The sequence below is a fragment of the Misgurnus anguillicaudatus genome, chromosome 17 (genome assembly GCF_027580225.2).
Source record: "Misgurnus anguillicaudatus chromosome 17, ASM2758022v2, whole genome shotgun sequence".
Taxonomy (NCBI): domain Eukaryota; kingdom Metazoa; phylum Chordata; class Actinopteri; order Cypriniformes; family Cobitidae; genus Misgurnus; species Misgurnus anguillicaudatus.
In genome coordinates this window covers 8,497,490-8,515,393 of record NC_073353.2, presented here as the reverse complement: position 1 = coordinate 8,515,393, position 17,904 = coordinate 8,497,490, and the positions used below count along the sequence as shown (strand labels likewise).

The window sequence follows — 17,904 nt, the reverse complement described above, 5'->3', positions numbered from 1 at the left end:
AATGAATCAGGAAGTCTTCATTGTAAAAAAATCTCCATTCCCAACTGAAAATCCAAAGAAAACACTACTAAATTATGAATACTTAAAAAATTACTTTTATGTAGAAAGTAAAAATACTTAAATAGTGTCCTACTCTGCAAAACAATAGATGTCTGCATGTATGCAGTTATATAAACTTAAAGGCAGAGTGCACAATTTCTGAAAAACGCTTTGGAACACACTTGTAGCCAATCAGCAGTAAGGAGTGAACAGCACTGCTTTATTTCATTTGTGATATTGCAGTATTCGCTTCAGTATGTAGTCTCTGATGGGCTTTAAAGTGACCTGACTGAACAAACGTCTCGTCACACTGAGAGCATTTGAAAGGTCTTTCACCTGTATGAAGTCTCTGGTGCTTTACAAAGTTTGACGTTTGACTAAACCTCTTTCCACAAAAATTACAGTGATAAGGTTTCTCTCCAGTGTGAACTCGCTGATGAACTCTGAAATGAGACGATTTAGAGAAGCTCTTTGCACAGTGAGCGCAGACGTAAGGTTTCTCTCCAGTATGAAGTCTCTGATGGGATTTTAAGTAATCTGATTGAGTAAACGTCTTGTCGCACTGAGAGCATTTGAAAGGTCTTTCACCTGTATGAACTCTCTGGTGATTTACTAAGTTAGCCTTTGTCCTAAAACTCTTCCCACAGTCACTACAGTGATGAGGTTTCTCTCCAGTATGAACTCTCTGATGGGTTTGTAAGTAACCTGAATGAGAAAAAGTCTTTTCGCACTGAGAGCACTTTAAAGGTTTTTCACCTGTATGAATTCTCTGGTGCTTTAAAAATGTACCCTGTTGACTAAAACTTTTCCCACAGACACTACAGTGATAAGGTTTCTCTCCAGTATGAACTCTCTGATGCAGTTTTAAATGACCTGACTGAGAAAAAGTCTTGTCACACTGAGAGCATTCGTAAGGTTTTTCACCTGTATGAATTCTCTGGTGCTTTAGTAAGTTAGCCTTTTGACTAAAACTCCTCCCACAGACAATACAGTGATGAGGTTTCTCTCCAGTATGAACTTTCTGATGGACTTTCAGCTTATATTTATGACAGAAACCTTTATCGCAGTGTAAACATTGATAGAGTTTCTCTTTAGAGTGAATATTCTGGTGTGATTTTAATGAACTTGAATCCCCAAAGGCTTTGTCACATTCACTGCACTCATTGGTGTGTGACAGCACGTGTGTCTTTAGACCACGTCTATATCTAAATCTCATCTCACAGTGAGGACATTGGTATGGTTTTTCTCCTGTGTGAATTCTCTGGTGATCATTAAGATTTTTTTTGGTGCTGAAGTAATATCCACATCGCTCTTCTGATGTTGAGGACGTTTCTCCATCACGACATGAATCACTCTTCACATCTGAAAGAAACAAGAAACAATTAAATTCTCTTGTCACTTTTATTTACACATAAAATGATGAATTGAGATTTTGTATCTTTATCTATATTCAGACAGCGGTCAGTCCTGTTATTATAGTCAGAGTCATTGCACATCAAATAAACCAAAATGTTGTAAACATATGCAGCTAAAAAATTTTTAAATAATTTTTGTTGATATTTTATTAGAATAAAAATCAACCTAACTAGTGATCAAAGATAAAACTTTATCAATATTAGATAAAACTTTAAACGTAATGCTTGATTATTTTTGAGTAATCCACTATTTTGTTGAGGGAGTCAAATGGACCAATGCTACTATCAGAATACAATCCATCACATGCACTGTGGTCGCAAAATTCTGGTCTCTTAATTATCCCTAAAATATCAAAAGTGTCTAAAGGTGGCAGATCCTCTTCCTACTTAGCCCCTAAGCTCTGGAATGATTTACCAACCAATGTCCGAGAATCGGACACAGTAGACACAGTACACTTTTCTCTTTAACAAGGCATTCACATAATTTGTTGTAGTAATGGTACTTATCTCACAATAGCACATATGGTCGGGTTGCGATTTTGGCTTTTTCCCATGATCTTGAGAATAGTATGTCATACAGAACCATTTGCCACTGAACGTTAGTATTAACGACGGCAGTGGGGCCTCTGGCCTTAGTCAAATGAGTTTCTGTTTTAAAGATCAGATGGGGGGCCCCATACATAGACTCGCCCTGGGCCAACAAATTTGCTAAAATCATCAACTATAGGTAATACACTTAAGTAGCAATATTTAGCCTGTCTGGAACCGAGCTGACTTAAAACCACATCACTGTGTGACACTTGCATTACATGGCCCCTACGCTGATAAGATTTAGGACAATGTACCCGAGGACAATGAGACAAACAGACTCAGTTCCAGTAAATATGAAAGTCGGCACACCTCTGATCTACTGGCTGTCCTTCAATGTGATGCCCAGCTGATACCTGACCAAGGACCACCGGCAGAACCCGCTTAATCTCCTTATCCGTTTAAATTTTTTTCTCCTAGGGGTTTTTCAACCCGGGGAGGCAGCCTTCATGGGCTTAATTTAGCACCCTCTTCTGTACGTTACATTAGTAATACGCTCGCATATAATGTTGATTCATAGCCGCAGCAAATTCAGCTGCTTGTGCTATCGTGTATTATGTTGTGCTATCTGTCGATTTTCTGTGCTTTTCACTGCTTCTATTAATGTAAAGCTGCTTTGAAACAATTACCAATTGTGAAAAGCGCTATATAAATAAAACTGAATTGAATATTTACAATGACATTAAGAATGAGTGAGTCTTTTTAAAGCCCACATGAATGTTGCTCATTAAGTATTAACCCTTTTGCATCAGTTTTGTTTTTTGATAACTTTGCCTGCGTTAATGCTAACTACATAAAAAATTCGACAGGTGTGCATTTTTGTTGGAATTTTAATATTTCACATTCATTTCCTTTAAAAAATCTATTTTCTACTAGGTACTCAAAATACTTCCCCTCAGGACCTTTTGGACAAAAATGTCCCCATTGAAACCCATTAAAACTGCAATTTTTAATCCCGGTGCCATTCAACTATAAAATGATGCAATCTTTGTTAACAAGCTTTCATTCTGTTGGCAAGGCTTAAAAATTTAAATTTTTACTATTTTTTACCAGATGGTGCCATTTTTTTAGGTTTGGCATATAAAGCAAATTATCGCTTTATTGCTGTTTTCTGCTTATGCATATTATAGAGCCAATTAGAAATATTATGAAGCTATAATTGTGTGGGTGTGTTGGTATGGATGTCAGAGTGTGGTTTGTATGTGTGTACTGAAAATTTTATGTGTGTGTTTGTACCTGGTAATTATCACGTTGTGGTGACCAATTGTCCCCACAAAGATAGGAATACCAGTATTTTTGTGACCTTGTGGGGACATTTTGAGGTCCCCATGAGAAAACAAGCTTATAAATCAAACAGAATGATGTTTCTTGAAAATGTGAAGTAGTAGAAGGGTTCCTGTGATGGTTGGGTTAGGGAATGGGGTAGGTAAGGGCTGTACTGGAAATCACAAGACTACAACAGCTGCAAAGGAGGTGTCGTTTTTTTTTCATAAAAAACAACAGTGGCATTGTGTAAACAAACCAGCATTTGAAGGGTTAAAATTCTGAAAATTAATGAATGTTTGGTCATTGTGATTAGAGCTGATGCTGGTTAAAAAAATGTTAATCTATAGTATTTTTATGACACTTTTTTGACATGGACATTTTTGTCCTTTATGGACCTGAGAGGTAACTTTTTTTATCTGATACTGCATAAAAAATATGAATGCATAAAAATAAATGTTGTTGTTAATCATAGACATATCAAAGGCTGTAATACTCAAAGAAAAAAAAATCTGCTTAGCATTTAGTAAATTGAAAATAATTAAAATTTTTCTTTTTTTCATAAAAACAGCAGTGGCATTGTGTAAATAAACCAGCATTTAAAGGGTTAAAATTCTGAAAATTAATGAATGTTTGGTCATTATGATTAGAGCTGATGTTGGTTAAAAAAATGGCATCAGTGAAAGTGGAAAAAAATATTAATCTATAACATTTTTATGACACTTTTTGGACATGGACATTTTTGTCCCCTGTGAACCTACAGTTGTGTTCAAAATTATTCAACCCCAACTGAAATTGATTGTTTTGGCCGGTTTGACATTGATTTTGATCATTCAGTCATCCTGCTTACAATTACATCAAAGAGGCATGTGTAGGTCAGACAAATATAACATAACATTTATAATGAAATAACCAGAAATGTCTTTTCTGTGCTCACATCATTATCAGTTTTATTCAACCCCCAAGTGACATTCAATCTTATGTTTTTTACAGTTAAAACAGCTTTTAAACGTGAAGCATAGCTTGACACAAGTGTCTTGCAGCGATCTACGGGTATCTTCGCCCATTCATCATGGGCAAAAGCCTCCAGTTCAGTCACATTCTTAGGCTTGCGCACTGCAACTGCTTTCTTTAAGTCCCACCAGAGGTTCTCAATCGGATTTAAGTCTGGTGACTGCGATGGCCACTTCAAAATGTTCCAGCCTTTTTTCTGCAACCATGCTCTCGTGGATTTGGAGGTATGCTTGGGATCATTGTCCTGTTGAAAGGTCCAACGTCTCCCAAGCCTCAGGTTTGTGACGGACTGCAACACATTATCATCCAATATCTCCTGGTACTGAAGAGAATTCATGGTACCTTGCACACGCTGAAGTTTCCCTGTACCTGCAGAAGCAAAACAGCCCCAAAGCATGATTGACCCCCCACCATGCTTCACAGTAGGCAAGGTGTTCTTTTCTTCATAGGCCTTGTTTTTCCTCCTCCAAACATAGCGTTGATCCATGGGCCCAAACAGTTCTAATTTTCCACAGAACACTATCCCAAAACTTCTGTGGTTTGTCCACATGACTTTTGGCATACTGCAGTCGACTCTTCTTATTCTTTGGAGACAGCAAGGGGGTGCGCCTGGGAGTTCTGGCATGGAGGCCTTCAGTACGCAGGGTGCGCCGTATTGTCTGAGCAGAAACTTCAGTACCCACATCTGACAAATCTTTTCTCAGTTCCTCAGCAGTCACACGGGGACTTTTTTCCACTCTACGCTTCAGCAGTCGCAGTTAGCATCTTTTTTCTGCCACGACCAGGAAGCGTTTCAACAGTGCCCTTTGCCTTGAATTTGCGAATGATGCTTCCTATGGTGTCTCTTGGTATGTTTAACATCTTTGCAATCTTTTTATAGCCATTGCCCTTCCTGTGAAGATTAATCAGGCATAAGAAAAAAATTTGTTTGGTTCCGGTTTCCGACCGACCCTGCCAATTTATGTGCGAGCCAAATTTATTTTATGAGCTTGGGGAAGAAATAATACACATTAAATAAATACACAAAAACTTTGAGGCGAACTATAATTTACCTTTTAGTACAGCACCGTTTTTGTAAAGCACGCGATGCAACGTCCTCTACCAATGCTAAAAACAAGACAGCTATACGGTCGTTAACACAATCGTTCACACATCGTTGTCGTCACTTACAAAAGCACTGGTAACTTTTGGTGTGCATTCAAGATGCTTTTTCGTGCACAGCAACGTAATCTTTTGCGCCCGCCGAAAGTTGTAACTTACAGACCAAAAAAGACGAGCTGAACCACGATATGCAAGTGGGCTTTTCTCTTCCAGAGAGGACAAACCAAGGCTCATTTTTGCGGTCAGAAAGTGAATTATAATATTTGAATTTATGGTATTATGACCAGGGCTTGACATTAACACCCGCCAAATGCGGGTATATTTCGGCCGTGGCGGGTAAGACAGCCAATCCCACTAGCCACTTTGCCAGGTTGAATATAATTTTTTAATTGTAGTTTTCTTAAAAGTTATGCGAAATGATAAACAATACGCAATGCGACAACTTCCATGAGCACTCTGCACCCAGCGCAACGCAAAGAGACCGTTTGTTGAGAGACGCGCATGCGATCAGCGGGGCGTTGCGGACCAAAGCGTCACCTTCCAGAGAGCGCGCAAGAGCTGATGGATTTGCGAATGCACAAGAGGACGCAGTCTGAGCGCATACACACTTCGGGAAAGATAAAACAATTGCATGGAAGTGATTGATTAGATATAAATTGCGTGCAAACTCTCAGGGCAAGAGCGAAGAGAAATTCAGCGCATACCTGAATGCACACGAAATCAAAGAAAACCCGCCCGCTGAGAGGTTTGCGCATCATTTTAATGTTACAATAATGCCCTCTCAACATTTGTCATTAAAAAGTCTTAAATCACTTTTATCAGTAACCATGATCAAGCTTATAAAATACAAATGCATAAACTAGCTGACAGTAAAATTAATGTACATTTCTTGACAGTATTTACTGCTGTTGTTAATAAATATTTAAAGTGGTTGTCGATGGTTTTTGTGTTTATCTTTTCAGTTTAGAATTAGTGTTTCTTCTACACCCCTGCTCTACTTTTAATATATTCATTCAAAGTTAATCTATTTATGCCTTACTTACTAGCATGTTTTTCATGCACCTAAATATATGATATGATCTATACTGATATACCAGATATATATACGCTAATAAATGTTGTCTTAATTTGGGTAGTCAGACTGCATTTGAAAGTCAGTCTGCATCTAATTTAGCAAGTAAATTTGCTCGAATCAAAGTAATTTTAGGATGCCAAAGTCAAGTTTAATCATATAAAATTGATTTTACCAGCAACAAAAATTTGGCCGGTGAAAATGCTGAGTGGCTAGTAACTTTGAAAAACTAGCCACTTTGGCTGGTGAGCAAAAAAGTTAATGTCAAATCCTGATTATGACAAAAGAGATAATCCGTGGAGACGTGCTGCGCTGCGTGAGACAAACACGCAATATAGCCAACGTCACCTCATATATCCGCTATTCAATTTAAAAATGTAACAATTTCCTACCTATCCCTTGCTACCACTGAAAAAAAAAATCCCTACCGACCCATCACCTAAACTGACAACCAACCAGAACCAAACTTATTTTTTTTATGCCTCACCTCTTCTCTTGTCTTCCTGGACCATTCTTTTGACTTCAACATGTTTGTAACCACACCAGTAAATGTTTAGAAGGAGTTGAGTATCACAGTCATTTTAAAGCTGCCTAATTGGTGCTTATTAGGCTTTATTGCTGTTCCCTGACATCCATAGGTGTTTTCAATACCTGATTGAAAACACTTCAATGAACCTCTGTTCTTCAGAGTGGTAGTTCTTTAAGGGGTTGAATAATTGTGTCAATGAAGAATTCACAAAAGAAACATTTACTACTATATTACAAAACCAATTGATGTCATTTTAGTTGCATATGGTTCTTTAAGAAGTCATTGTAGGATTTCATTCTGAATAAAATTAAAAATTTTCACTAAATTCCCTAAAACCCTTAACCGCATTGGGGGGTTGAATAATTTTGAAAACAACTTTTTTTAATTGATGAACAAGGGTTAAAGACATCCTAAACCCCTTTAAAATTTTAGTCCTCAAATTCTTTGGTCTTTTTGTTAGTGAGTTGTGACAAAGGAAAACACCACAGTTTTTCAATATTTTACTATGTTCTTACCTCAACCTCAAGACGAATTAATACATACCTATCTTTTATCAATTCATACCCTTAATCTTTGTACAGCGCATCATTAATACGTTAGCATTTAGCCTAGCCACGTTCATTCCTTAGGATCCAAACAGGGATGAATTTAGAAGCCACCAAACACTTACATATTTTCCCTATTTAAAGACTGTTACATGAGTAAGTATAGTGGCACATTTTTTTTATGGTGCAAAGATGAAGTACACGCATTGAAAAAAGATAGGTATGTATTTATTTGTCTAAGTCTAAGAGGTAAGAACATAGTAAAATATTGAAAAACGGTGGGTTTTCCTTTAAAACCCCCTTTTATAAATCAGGTGCTCAAACAGTTAAAAACATATTTTAATACAACAATTGAGGAAACATCTGATGGAATAAAATCATCGTCTTTCTCAGTGCGATCTTCCTCTTCTGTGGGTTCAGTTTTTATTTCTGTGGGTTCAGTTTTTATTTCTGTGGGTTCAGTTTTTATTTCTGTGGGTTCAGTTTTAATCTTCATCATCAGGGTCGTGCAGTCGATCAGTTTAACTGAACACATCTTCCGTGTGGTCTGCAGGATCTGCTGCTGTTCTCCAGCGTTACAGACAGAATCCGGAGACTCTGTGGAGCTCCCATCAGTCACATCATACACTGACGATAGACAACAATCCACATCCTGACAACACACACAGATAGTAAGATTATACATGATTTGTGGTTGTCAAACAGACAGTTTAAGCTGTACAAACCTCTCTCTTCACTTCTTTCATCTTCTCTTGAGCTCAGCTTTGCCTCCAGTAACAATTTCTCATGGACAGATCAGTTCCTACTGATTTACAGCACAGCACATTCATCTCAACACCAACATCTCAACACTAAAATACACAGAGACAAAACTCTTTTTAGACTTAATGAAACACGCAAGACTACAACGAGACGATGGACGAGTGGAGCTCCACTCTCAAACAGGAAACACGTGACCTCCACTCTCAAACAGGAAACACGTCCCATCCACTTTCATTTACGCTGCGTCCGAAACCGCCTACTTCCATACTATATAGTAGGCAAAGTATGGCATTTTACATACTATATAGTATGGTAGTACGCAGGGGCGCAATGAACTGTTTCAAGGGGGGTATGCAAGACAGAATTTTGGGCCCCTTTCTTTAGATGATTGTTTGATTTTCATACCATTATGTGTAGCTATATAAAATTACTCAGCGTTTATTTAATTTTACAGGTCGCATTTGCAACTAAAAATAAATGCATGAGGCAAAAAAAAAGATTTATTCGAAAAACGAATAGCCTATCATTTTAATCTTGAAAGGCATAAAACATTCACGTGATTTTAACTATATAAGTAAAAGAATAATAATGCATTAAGATGCATATGTGAATCTATGGAAATCTCTGAGAGGAGCTTTGAAAGTCGCGGCAGTCGAGTGTCCTGCATTGGTTTTAAAAGCGAAATGTGTACAATTATGTTTAGCCTATAGTTCATTCTTCAGAGTTCATATTGATGATCTTATAGTCCATTTAAAAATGTTCTTACGAACTGACTGTATTCGTCAGAAAAACACTTCTATTCTCTTTATGTCGCTGTTCTCTGCATGTGGTATGTGTTCCGTCCTCCGCTCATGACAAAAAGGGTGGCCGGCAAAATTAAAATTAATATTACGTTGATCTTTAAGAGTGTGCGCTTCGCCCGCGCACGCCCTTCGCCAGTGACACTGAAGTTGCAAAAAGCACAATCGGCTAAAGTTTAAATATGAAGTTGATTTTTAAAAGTCAAAAGCATGCCGCAATCAAATGTGCTGCTGATGGGCATGCAAATGTAATTTCTGTGCACTGAAGGCTGTTTTTTGAAAAGCCATTAAATTGATATACTCCATAATATGATTTTGCACATCCAACAACAACTATATCATTACAAAGATAATACTGCATGTTTTGGCATTTGGTAGTAGGCTATATTGCAGTAGTTTATATTTGTTACGTAATGAGATGCACGGTGTTCTTTTTAATGTTCTTTTTCTTTAATATTCACCACACTTATCAACAAAACATTGATTAAAACTAAGAGACAAATTATATTAAACGAAATTAATTTGAAGCAAACGTTTTATGCAAACAAAACTTAATTTAAACTCGAAAATTATGTCACTCCATTTGCACCGTCATATTAGCCTTCAATCCATTACAACAACCAATATATGGCGTTTAAAATGAGAGTCTTAATAATCGGATTAAATTAAAACAAAACATTAACAACATTAAAACAATATTTAAACACAACAATACTCAAACATAAATATAAAATAGACATTCTCTGTTAGGATACACTGTATGTTAAAATCAATCTAATATAGCGTTTATAATAGCGCACTAAGTTTACTATTTTGGGCAAAACCTCCGTTGCAAACCTGAATAAAAATGAATCACTTTCACTTTGAAAATGATGCGCTGTCACATTAAAATCAGCTCTTAGTCATTTAAAATTTAACTCAATTATGGCTTATACAATTCTCCTATTTCATGTTTATTTAGAAAATAATATTTTTAACTACGCCTATTAAGTTATTGTCCGTCTTAGAAATGCAATAGTTGTCAGCAGTCGCTATGCTAATATTTCCCTAAATAAAGCTCTTGCTGTCCTTTTGTATTAACACAAATATTTTTTACTTTTCATGAAAGATACAGTTTACGGATCAGCATGAACGCTTTTTAGTGGCATGTGAGATCTTACCTCGAAATGCCAAACAGTAGGGCTGTCGACTATTTGTCATAACTTAGCAAACCCACCAAACTGATCCCAAACCAAAATGTTGCCTACCCACCCATATCCATACCCGCACAATCAAATTAAAAACCATCAGAACCGCCAAATATGTAATTACATCTACTAGGTCATGCTTGCACGCTGTTTTTTTAGAAGTGTCTCAATTTTACTTAACACAAAGTAATTAACAGTAGTTTTATATTAATTTACTTTACATTTTTCTACAGTGTTAATAATTAAACGTGTAAAATAAAATAATAAAAAGGGAAAAGTGATGACGGTGGGGCCCCCTAGCGTACTCATGGGCCCATATGCCTGGCATACTCTGAACCCCCCCTAACGGCGCCCCTGGTAGTACGCGATTTCGGACGCAGCATTAGTCATAGATATGTATATAAAGGCTAGATGGCTCAAGGCGGAGTCCCTAACGGCATCACCTGGCGGCCATCTTACGACAGGGCGCTCGCTCACTCGTAGCATTGAGTTTACTGGTGCCGGTACTTTTAAATGACCATAACTTGCTCAATTTTCTACCGATTTTCAAACGGTTTGGGTTTTTACAAACGTTATTAACGTGGTTATAATTCTGGATGCTTTAACATGTTTCATGAATTTATTTTTTATTTTTAGTATAGGTATGCAGTGTCATAGGCACATCTTTGACGTTTATAACAAACCAAACCGTTTGAAAATCGGTAAAAAAATTAAGCAAGTTATGGTCATTTAAAAGTACCTGCATCATTAAAACTCAATGCTACGAGTGAGCGAGCGCCCTGTCGTAAGATGGCCGCCAAAATGCGGACGTTGCACTCAATTGGCCAGCAGCGCGGACGAGCCATCTAGCCTTTATATACATATCTATGCATTTAGTGGTGGGCAGAGCCATAGATATGTATAAAGGCTAGATGGCGCCTCCTACTGTAATGAAGAGAGAAGACACTCCCTGCTTTAGAATGTATTTAGCTAAACAAGTAATTCAATTAATAACCAAATTATGGACATAAATGATCACAAACTATTGTATAAAGTAATTACTAGATAAAAAGAAGGGGTGGGGAAATAATTGCTGAAGAATAAAAAAAACAAAGCTTTTAAAGTCATAAAGATAGGACATCTTAGGACAAGATCAGATTAAAAATACAAACACAAACGTTTTTACAACTTTTCATAACGTTGTATTTTCATTGTAATTAGGTAATGTTGCAGCACAACAACATTTTAAAAACAGCACCTTAAATAAAAACAAAAGGACATTTTGTAAAATAACCAAATTGGCACGTTTTCTTTGGGTAGGCTAGTAAAAAAAAGTTAAAAGTGAAATATTACGTCTGAGATACATTTAAACCAATGTATAGCATGTGTGTATGTGTGTGTGTGTGTGTTTACAAATGAATTCATTTTATGTCTGTTTATTTTACAATAATAGTTGTATACTATATTCCCATTAAAAAATTCTTTATTTTGAAAGTTATCAAGACAACGTCTTCTGTGTCCCAATTCGAAGGATGCGACCTTCTGACGTATTCTAACGTATTGCGTCACAGCAGCGGGACTGAAGGTCGGTCACAGCAGCGGGACATAAGTTCAGCAAGGCCGTCTATTTCCAAGGATGTTTAAAACGATATCTCAAAATGGGTGCTTTTCTCTGCGCCGTTAAGGATAGAACGAGTGTTTCTCTTTGCTGACTTTGGAGGCTGCCACCTTCAAAGACCGAGTGCCTTCTGATGTCGCGTCCTTAGAAGGTCGCAGCCGCTGAATTGGGACAGGAATATTCAGCGTCGTTTCTATGGTAACAGTAAACAACGTTAAACTGCAAGTTGTCTTTAGGACTCTTCGACTTTATCTGCACATTAGCCTAATATCTATCATGTCAGACGTTGGCTCTGAAGAGTTTGACGACGAGCAAGGGTCACTGGGGGTGAGTAATTTCCAATGGTTTTGTTTACAGTTTGTGTACAGTGCCGCAGTGTATGACAGTATGAGCTTGTGTTGCAGGAGTATGAGGGAGATAGAAATGAAGCTGGAGAGAGACACGGACAAGGCAAAGCTGTCTTACCTAACGGAGACACTTACCAGGGAGAATACGAAAACGGCAAGAGATCTGGTCGGGTAATTGTGCCAGAAACACCTCTCCACTCCACAGTCGATGTAAGTTTACGCAGTTTCGGTTGTCAGGTGGTAACCCTTATGTGCTGTGTATGCAGGGCACATACAAGTTCAAGAATGGGGCCAGATATACTGGAGAGTGGTATTTAAATTTAAAACATGGACAAGGTTTATTTTATTACCCAGATGGATCCAAATATGAAGGTAATTTTTATAACCATATTATTATTATTATTATAAAGTTTTTAAAGTTTCTAATAAACATCTGTGCTATTCAAAGGTCACTCATTAAATAGTAGCAAATTTGTAACATAAACCATATTAACTTTGTGCAAATAGTCAAATTGGCTTATTTTTGTTGAATAAACACATTCCCAAATCATTATCAGTGCAAACTTGTAGAAGCAATGTCAGCTTAAGTTCCAAATGCCATTTTTAACTCAAATTGATGTGCTGATTTACTTAACTTAGAAACTGAAAAGTAAGTGGTCTTGGTCTTCCTCAGGAAGCTGGGTTGATGATCAGCGTCAGGGTCACGGTGTTTACACGTACCCTAATGGAGACACATATGATGGTGAATGGCTACGTCATCATAGGTGAAGTGAAACTTACTCATCAGGGCTCCAGACTAACTTTTTTCACTAGCACAGTGGCCCCAACTGAAAATTTTAGGGGCGCAACCAGAAAATTTAGGGGCACACACTGTAAATCAACATGCTATCCAAATATTCACATTTCTACTAATTTCCACTGTATTACTAATAATGATAGACGCAGAAAGTACAATGTGCTGTTTTCAAATTCAGTGTCACATCACAAAAAAAAGGTCAAATTTACTGGTCGCACATGTGCTGGATGTAAAATTCAGTGGCACACTCTCAAATTTTGGTGGCAAAATGCCCCCATTTGGTGGCAGCCTGCTCATACTCACTAATCTAAACAGTTTTTATGGATATTAAGTCATTTTCAAGTCACATTTATTTGTATAAATAAAAAGAAGAAATGTTTATTTTAGTGTCCTTATAATACATTATAATCTAATGAAATGGTATACTCTTCTATTGACTATTAAACATGTAGTCACTTAATATGATAAATAACAGGCGTCATATTAAACTGGACATGCATTTCCATCTTACATGGAAATTATAATATATATATATATATATATATATATATATATATATATATATATATATATATATATATATATATATATATATATATATATATATATATATATATATATATATATATATATATATATATATATATATAAGCCAGAGTAATATGAACAGCAGTGTAAAATGTATAGAAAAATTTTAGCAACCTCATTAAAGCATTGTAAAGGCATAAAGAAATTGTATTAGACACTAAAGTTTAGTACACAGTAATTTCACTTGTTTGCCAATATGTTCAGAATTTCATAATGCAAAACATTTAACAAATCTGTAAATGCTTACATCTTTTGTCTTAGACATGGGCAAGGTACTTACACATATCATGACACAAGCTCTCAGTACACGGGCACATGGATCATGGGTAAAATGGAGTCATCTGGAGAGCTTATTCATCTGAACCACAGATATCAGGGCATCTTTGTTAATAATAATGTAAGTCACTCTTTAAATTAACTAGTACAGTTGTGATCCAAAAAGCGACTCAAAAAGACAATGCATAAAAATGCAACTAATAAAATATTGTAATGCAAAAATGAATGCAAAAAAATGAATTACTTAGCAAATTTACCTTCCTAGTATTATGGATAATACTCCTACAATTTAATCCTGTGTATTATTGGTTCTGTGTACTTGATGTCCAATGTAAAACCCTGAAGATCCTTAAGATCAACCAGCTGAGACCCACTAGTACTATCTGAATCCTTGAATAAAGATTGTTGCACCTCTCTCACACAAAACATTTATAAATGTTATTGACATTTTCTAGCCATCTGGTCCAGGAAAGTATGTGTTTAACATTGGGTGTGAGCAGCATGGGGAATATCTTCAGATAGATCAGGTATGTTTATTTATGTTTTACTAAATACTTAAAATATAAAGATCCCAAAGTTCTCCTGCACATGGTCAAGGTCAGAACTATATCTTTTGGAGATGAGGTTTTATGCAGTGTTCTTTTCTTAATCAGTCAGTAGTTGAACCCATAGGACAAAACAATATATTTTAAAATTGAATTTTAAATATATTTCAAAATATACAAAAATATATGTGCTGAAATATATTTTGAAATATGTTTACAAAAATGTATTTTGCACCATATATTTTTTGATAATTTGTTGTATATTTTGAAATATATTTTAAAAATAATTATAATTTAAAGCATTTATATTCAAGTTACATTGGAAGAAAAACTTTGGTTTGAAAATATTAAAATTAAACATATTTTCAACTGTTTCAGATGTTTCAGATGTTTTGCAGTTTATAAGCCAGTATACATCACTTTTATAATCACATTAACCCTACAGGGCAGTTTCCCAGACAGTGTTTAAAAGCTAATCCAAGACTAAAACGCTTGTTTACCTAACTGAAAACAGCTTGGACTGACATGTCTTAAAATATGAAGATGTACACGTTGTTTGTAAGGTATGCTTGTAAAAATTACTTAAATGTTTTAATATAAGGCCCAGTCTTTATCTTAACCCTGTTTGGGAAATCCTTTATCTTTAACATGCTTAGTTAGAGATTAAAAAAAATATATATATATGTAAGCCAAATGATGATATTCTGTGGTCTACAGATAAAAGAAGATACAGAGGAAGAGGAGCCTGTCATAACAACTACACTAACATGGAAACCAAAGACAGTTACTGGGCTTTCTAACTGGACCAATATGACAGATACCTCAGGTACATGCGTATTGAAATGTCCTCAAACATACACACTAATGATCTGATGATTGCATTAATATGTAAACAATAGTGTTACAAATGTGATATTTATTATATGATAAATATTTAATTTGTTCTGGAAACAAATCACCTATTAGATGTTTCATTTGATGTTATCTCTATCCTGTTAAATTTATAATAAATATTTAAGAAATTATACAAATTTTACATCCTAATTTTAAGCGTATAACATTACAACATAATGCTATCACAAACCAACATATGTCTTCTTCTGTTTTGCTACAGTTGTAGATTGAACCTTTAATGAAGATTGTGTCTGTCTTTTGTAGATCAAGCTCTTGTGGAAGAGTGAGAGAAAAGGACCCAAATGAGAAAAATAAGTGTGAAACATAGAAAGATGATAATAATACATGAACATATCAGTTAATAATACCTAAAATAGTAATCCCAAATACACTCCCTGGTCTCCCCTGCATACTGAATATGTATGCATTTCTTAGAGTTAAATTAGATTTACATTTATGCATTTGGTATAAGCCAAAGTGACTTGCAGTGCATTCAAGGTATTCACTTTATCAGTATGTGCGTTTCAGGGAAATCAAACACAAAACATTTTGCGTTATTAATGTGTATACACTTTTTAAAAATATAAAATAAAGGTGCTTTACAGCTATGCCATAGAAGAACCATTTATGGTTCCACAAAGAACTATTCAGTCAAAGGTTATTTACCATTCCTTTCATACGTTTTAATAATCCAAAGAACCCCTTTTCACTACATAGAACCTTTTTTTTGAAACGGAAAGGTTCTTCAGATGTTAAAGGTTCTTTGTGGAACCATTCTAGGTTTGCCAACTATCCCGCATAAGCCGAGACATCCCGTATTTTGGGCCAAATTGATTTGTCCCTTATGTGACCTCCTGTGACCCTTCATTGTTCGACTTGTTGTTCATGTGGCGCCACAAGAACCGAGAGGCAGATGACATCGAAGTCCTACGAGAGCGATTTGAGAAATCATCCAGAGGAGACTGCTATCAAAGTGCTCTCGCTGTACTTTGATGTCATCCGCGTGTTGGTTCCAGTACCGCTGCACAAAGTCGAACAAGCAGCAACAGCAGAAGTGCTGATCACGACACACGAGCACAATCATTATACGGGTCTTATAATACGATTTCATATTTTTTTGTTATTTAGTGGTTTATTTAGCTATATTATTTAGTTACAAAGCTCAGTTACATTTCTAAAAGATTGCTGATCCAGACCTGCCTAATAATATGTCTCAATCTAAAATGACACAAGGCATTTCCAACTATGCTAGGACATTCTTCAGCATTTAAGTGTGTTTTAATTATTTGTTAAAGTATTTAATGTTGACTCTGCAAATTACATCTGTTATTTTTACTTTGTCACACGTACGATTAATATCAAGGGAATTACGTTTTCTAACCCTTAGTGCATGAGTAACAAGTGTTTTAGTAAAGGTAATGGTTTAAATGAAGAAGTACCTGCTGTATATTGAAGGGACACTCCACTTTTTTTGAAAATAGGACCATTTTCCAGCTTCACTAGAGTTAAACATTTTATTTTTTACTGTTTTGGAATCCATTCAGCTGATCTCCGGGTCTGGCGCTAGCACTTATAGCATAGCTTAGCATAATCCATTGAATCTGATTAGACCATTAGCATCGCGCTCAAAAATAATCAAAGAGTTTCAATATTTTTCCTATTTAAAACTTGACTCTTCTGTGGTGACGTTGTGTGCTGGGACTGACGGAAACTTAAAAGTTACAATTTTCTAGGCCTATTACCATATCAGCTAGGAACTATACTCTCATTCTGGTGTAGTGGTCAGGGACTTTGCTGCTGTAGCATGGCTGCGGCAGGCGCAATGATATTACGCAGCAGCTGAAAATAGTCCCCTTAGTATCTTTCAATAGCAGGGGATTATTTTCGAGCACTGCGTAATATCATTGCGCGTCCTTGATTGTTGCGCCTAGATGAGAGTATAGTTCCTAGCCATATCACAACTTTTGATTTTCCGTCAGTCTTGGTGCACAATGTCACTACAGAAGAGTCAAAGAGTCAAAGAGAGTGATAAAGTTGGCAACCCTAAACCATTTAGCCAATAAAGGTTCTTCTATATGGCATTGTGAAGCACTTTAATTTTTAAGCGCTGAGCTACATGAACGCTATAAAACATAATTATTTTTCCAACAAATGAACGACTCACAATTCAGCATCCTGTTTGCTACTTCGATTTAGTGCAATTAATTGTGATTTTAAAATGCATTTGATTCTGAATGGTGCACTACATTGTGTTGTATTATCCTGAAGATATTTATTTTGGGAAAAGATCAATTGAGTTTACATTGTGCTGTTTATTACATTGCTTACCAAATAAATAAATGAACATGACATATTGATTTGTGTTTGCATTGTTTTATTATGTAAAAAGAGCCTGTAAAGTGGTATGAGAGATCTGATAATACTAATGTTTTAACATTAATTAACAAGGTGACGTGAAGCAAACAACAAATAATGATTTAGAACGTGTACAGCTTTTAATAATCTTAGTTAATGTTTATTTTAACAGTCACTACTACATTTTAGAT

The 17,904-nt window shown here is 35.9% G+C and overlaps 2 protein-coding genes across 5 annotated transcripts; one reads left to right on the top strand and one right to left on the bottom strand.

Moving 5' to 3' along the window:
• Window positions 1-238: 238 nt before the first annotated feature.
• On the bottom strand, window positions 239-12,538 carry LOC129452370 (uncharacterized). Of its 3 annotated transcripts, none has more exons than XM_073854921.1 (4): window positions 12,395-12,538; window positions 8,292-8,417; window positions 7,934-8,218; window positions 239-1,405 (listed from the first exon to the last, which is right to left on the bottom strand). In XM_073854921.1, exons 2-4 carry the CDS (start codon window positions 8,310-8,312, stop codon window positions 260-262), a joined length of 1,452 nt encoding a protein of 483 aa, XP_073711022.1. In that variant the 5' UTR covers window positions 8,313-8,417; window positions 12,395-12,538; the 3' UTR covers window positions 239-259. The 3 variants fall into 3 exon arrangements, with proteins under 3 accessions (XP_073711022.1, XP_073711023.1, XP_073711021.1); XM_073854922.1 differs by lacking the exon at window positions 12,395-12,538 and adding an exon at window positions 8,524-8,630; XM_073854920.1 differs by lacking the exon at window positions 12,395-12,538 and having other exon boundaries at window positions 8,292-8,517.
• Window positions 11,702-17,715, top strand: rsph1 (radial spoke head component 1). 2 transcript variants are annotated; one of them, XM_055216209.2, is made up of 8 exons: window positions 11,702-12,239; window positions 12,317-12,430; window positions 12,526-12,631; window positions 12,933-13,023; window positions 13,905-14,040; window positions 14,375-14,446; window positions 15,182-15,290; window positions 15,579-17,715. In XM_055216209.2, the coding sequence occupies exons 1-8, from the start codon at window positions 12,108-12,110 to the stop codon at window positions 15,587-15,589; spliced, it is 771 nt and encodes a 256-aa protein (XP_055072184.2). In that variant the 5' UTR covers window positions 11,702-12,107; the 3' UTR covers window positions 15,590-17,715. The 2 variants fall into 2 exon arrangements, with proteins under 2 accessions (XP_055072184.2, XP_055072183.1); XM_055216208.2 differs by having other exon boundaries at window positions 11,709-12,239; window positions 15,623-17,715.
• The last annotated feature ends 189 nt before the right edge of the window (window positions 17,716-17,904 follow it).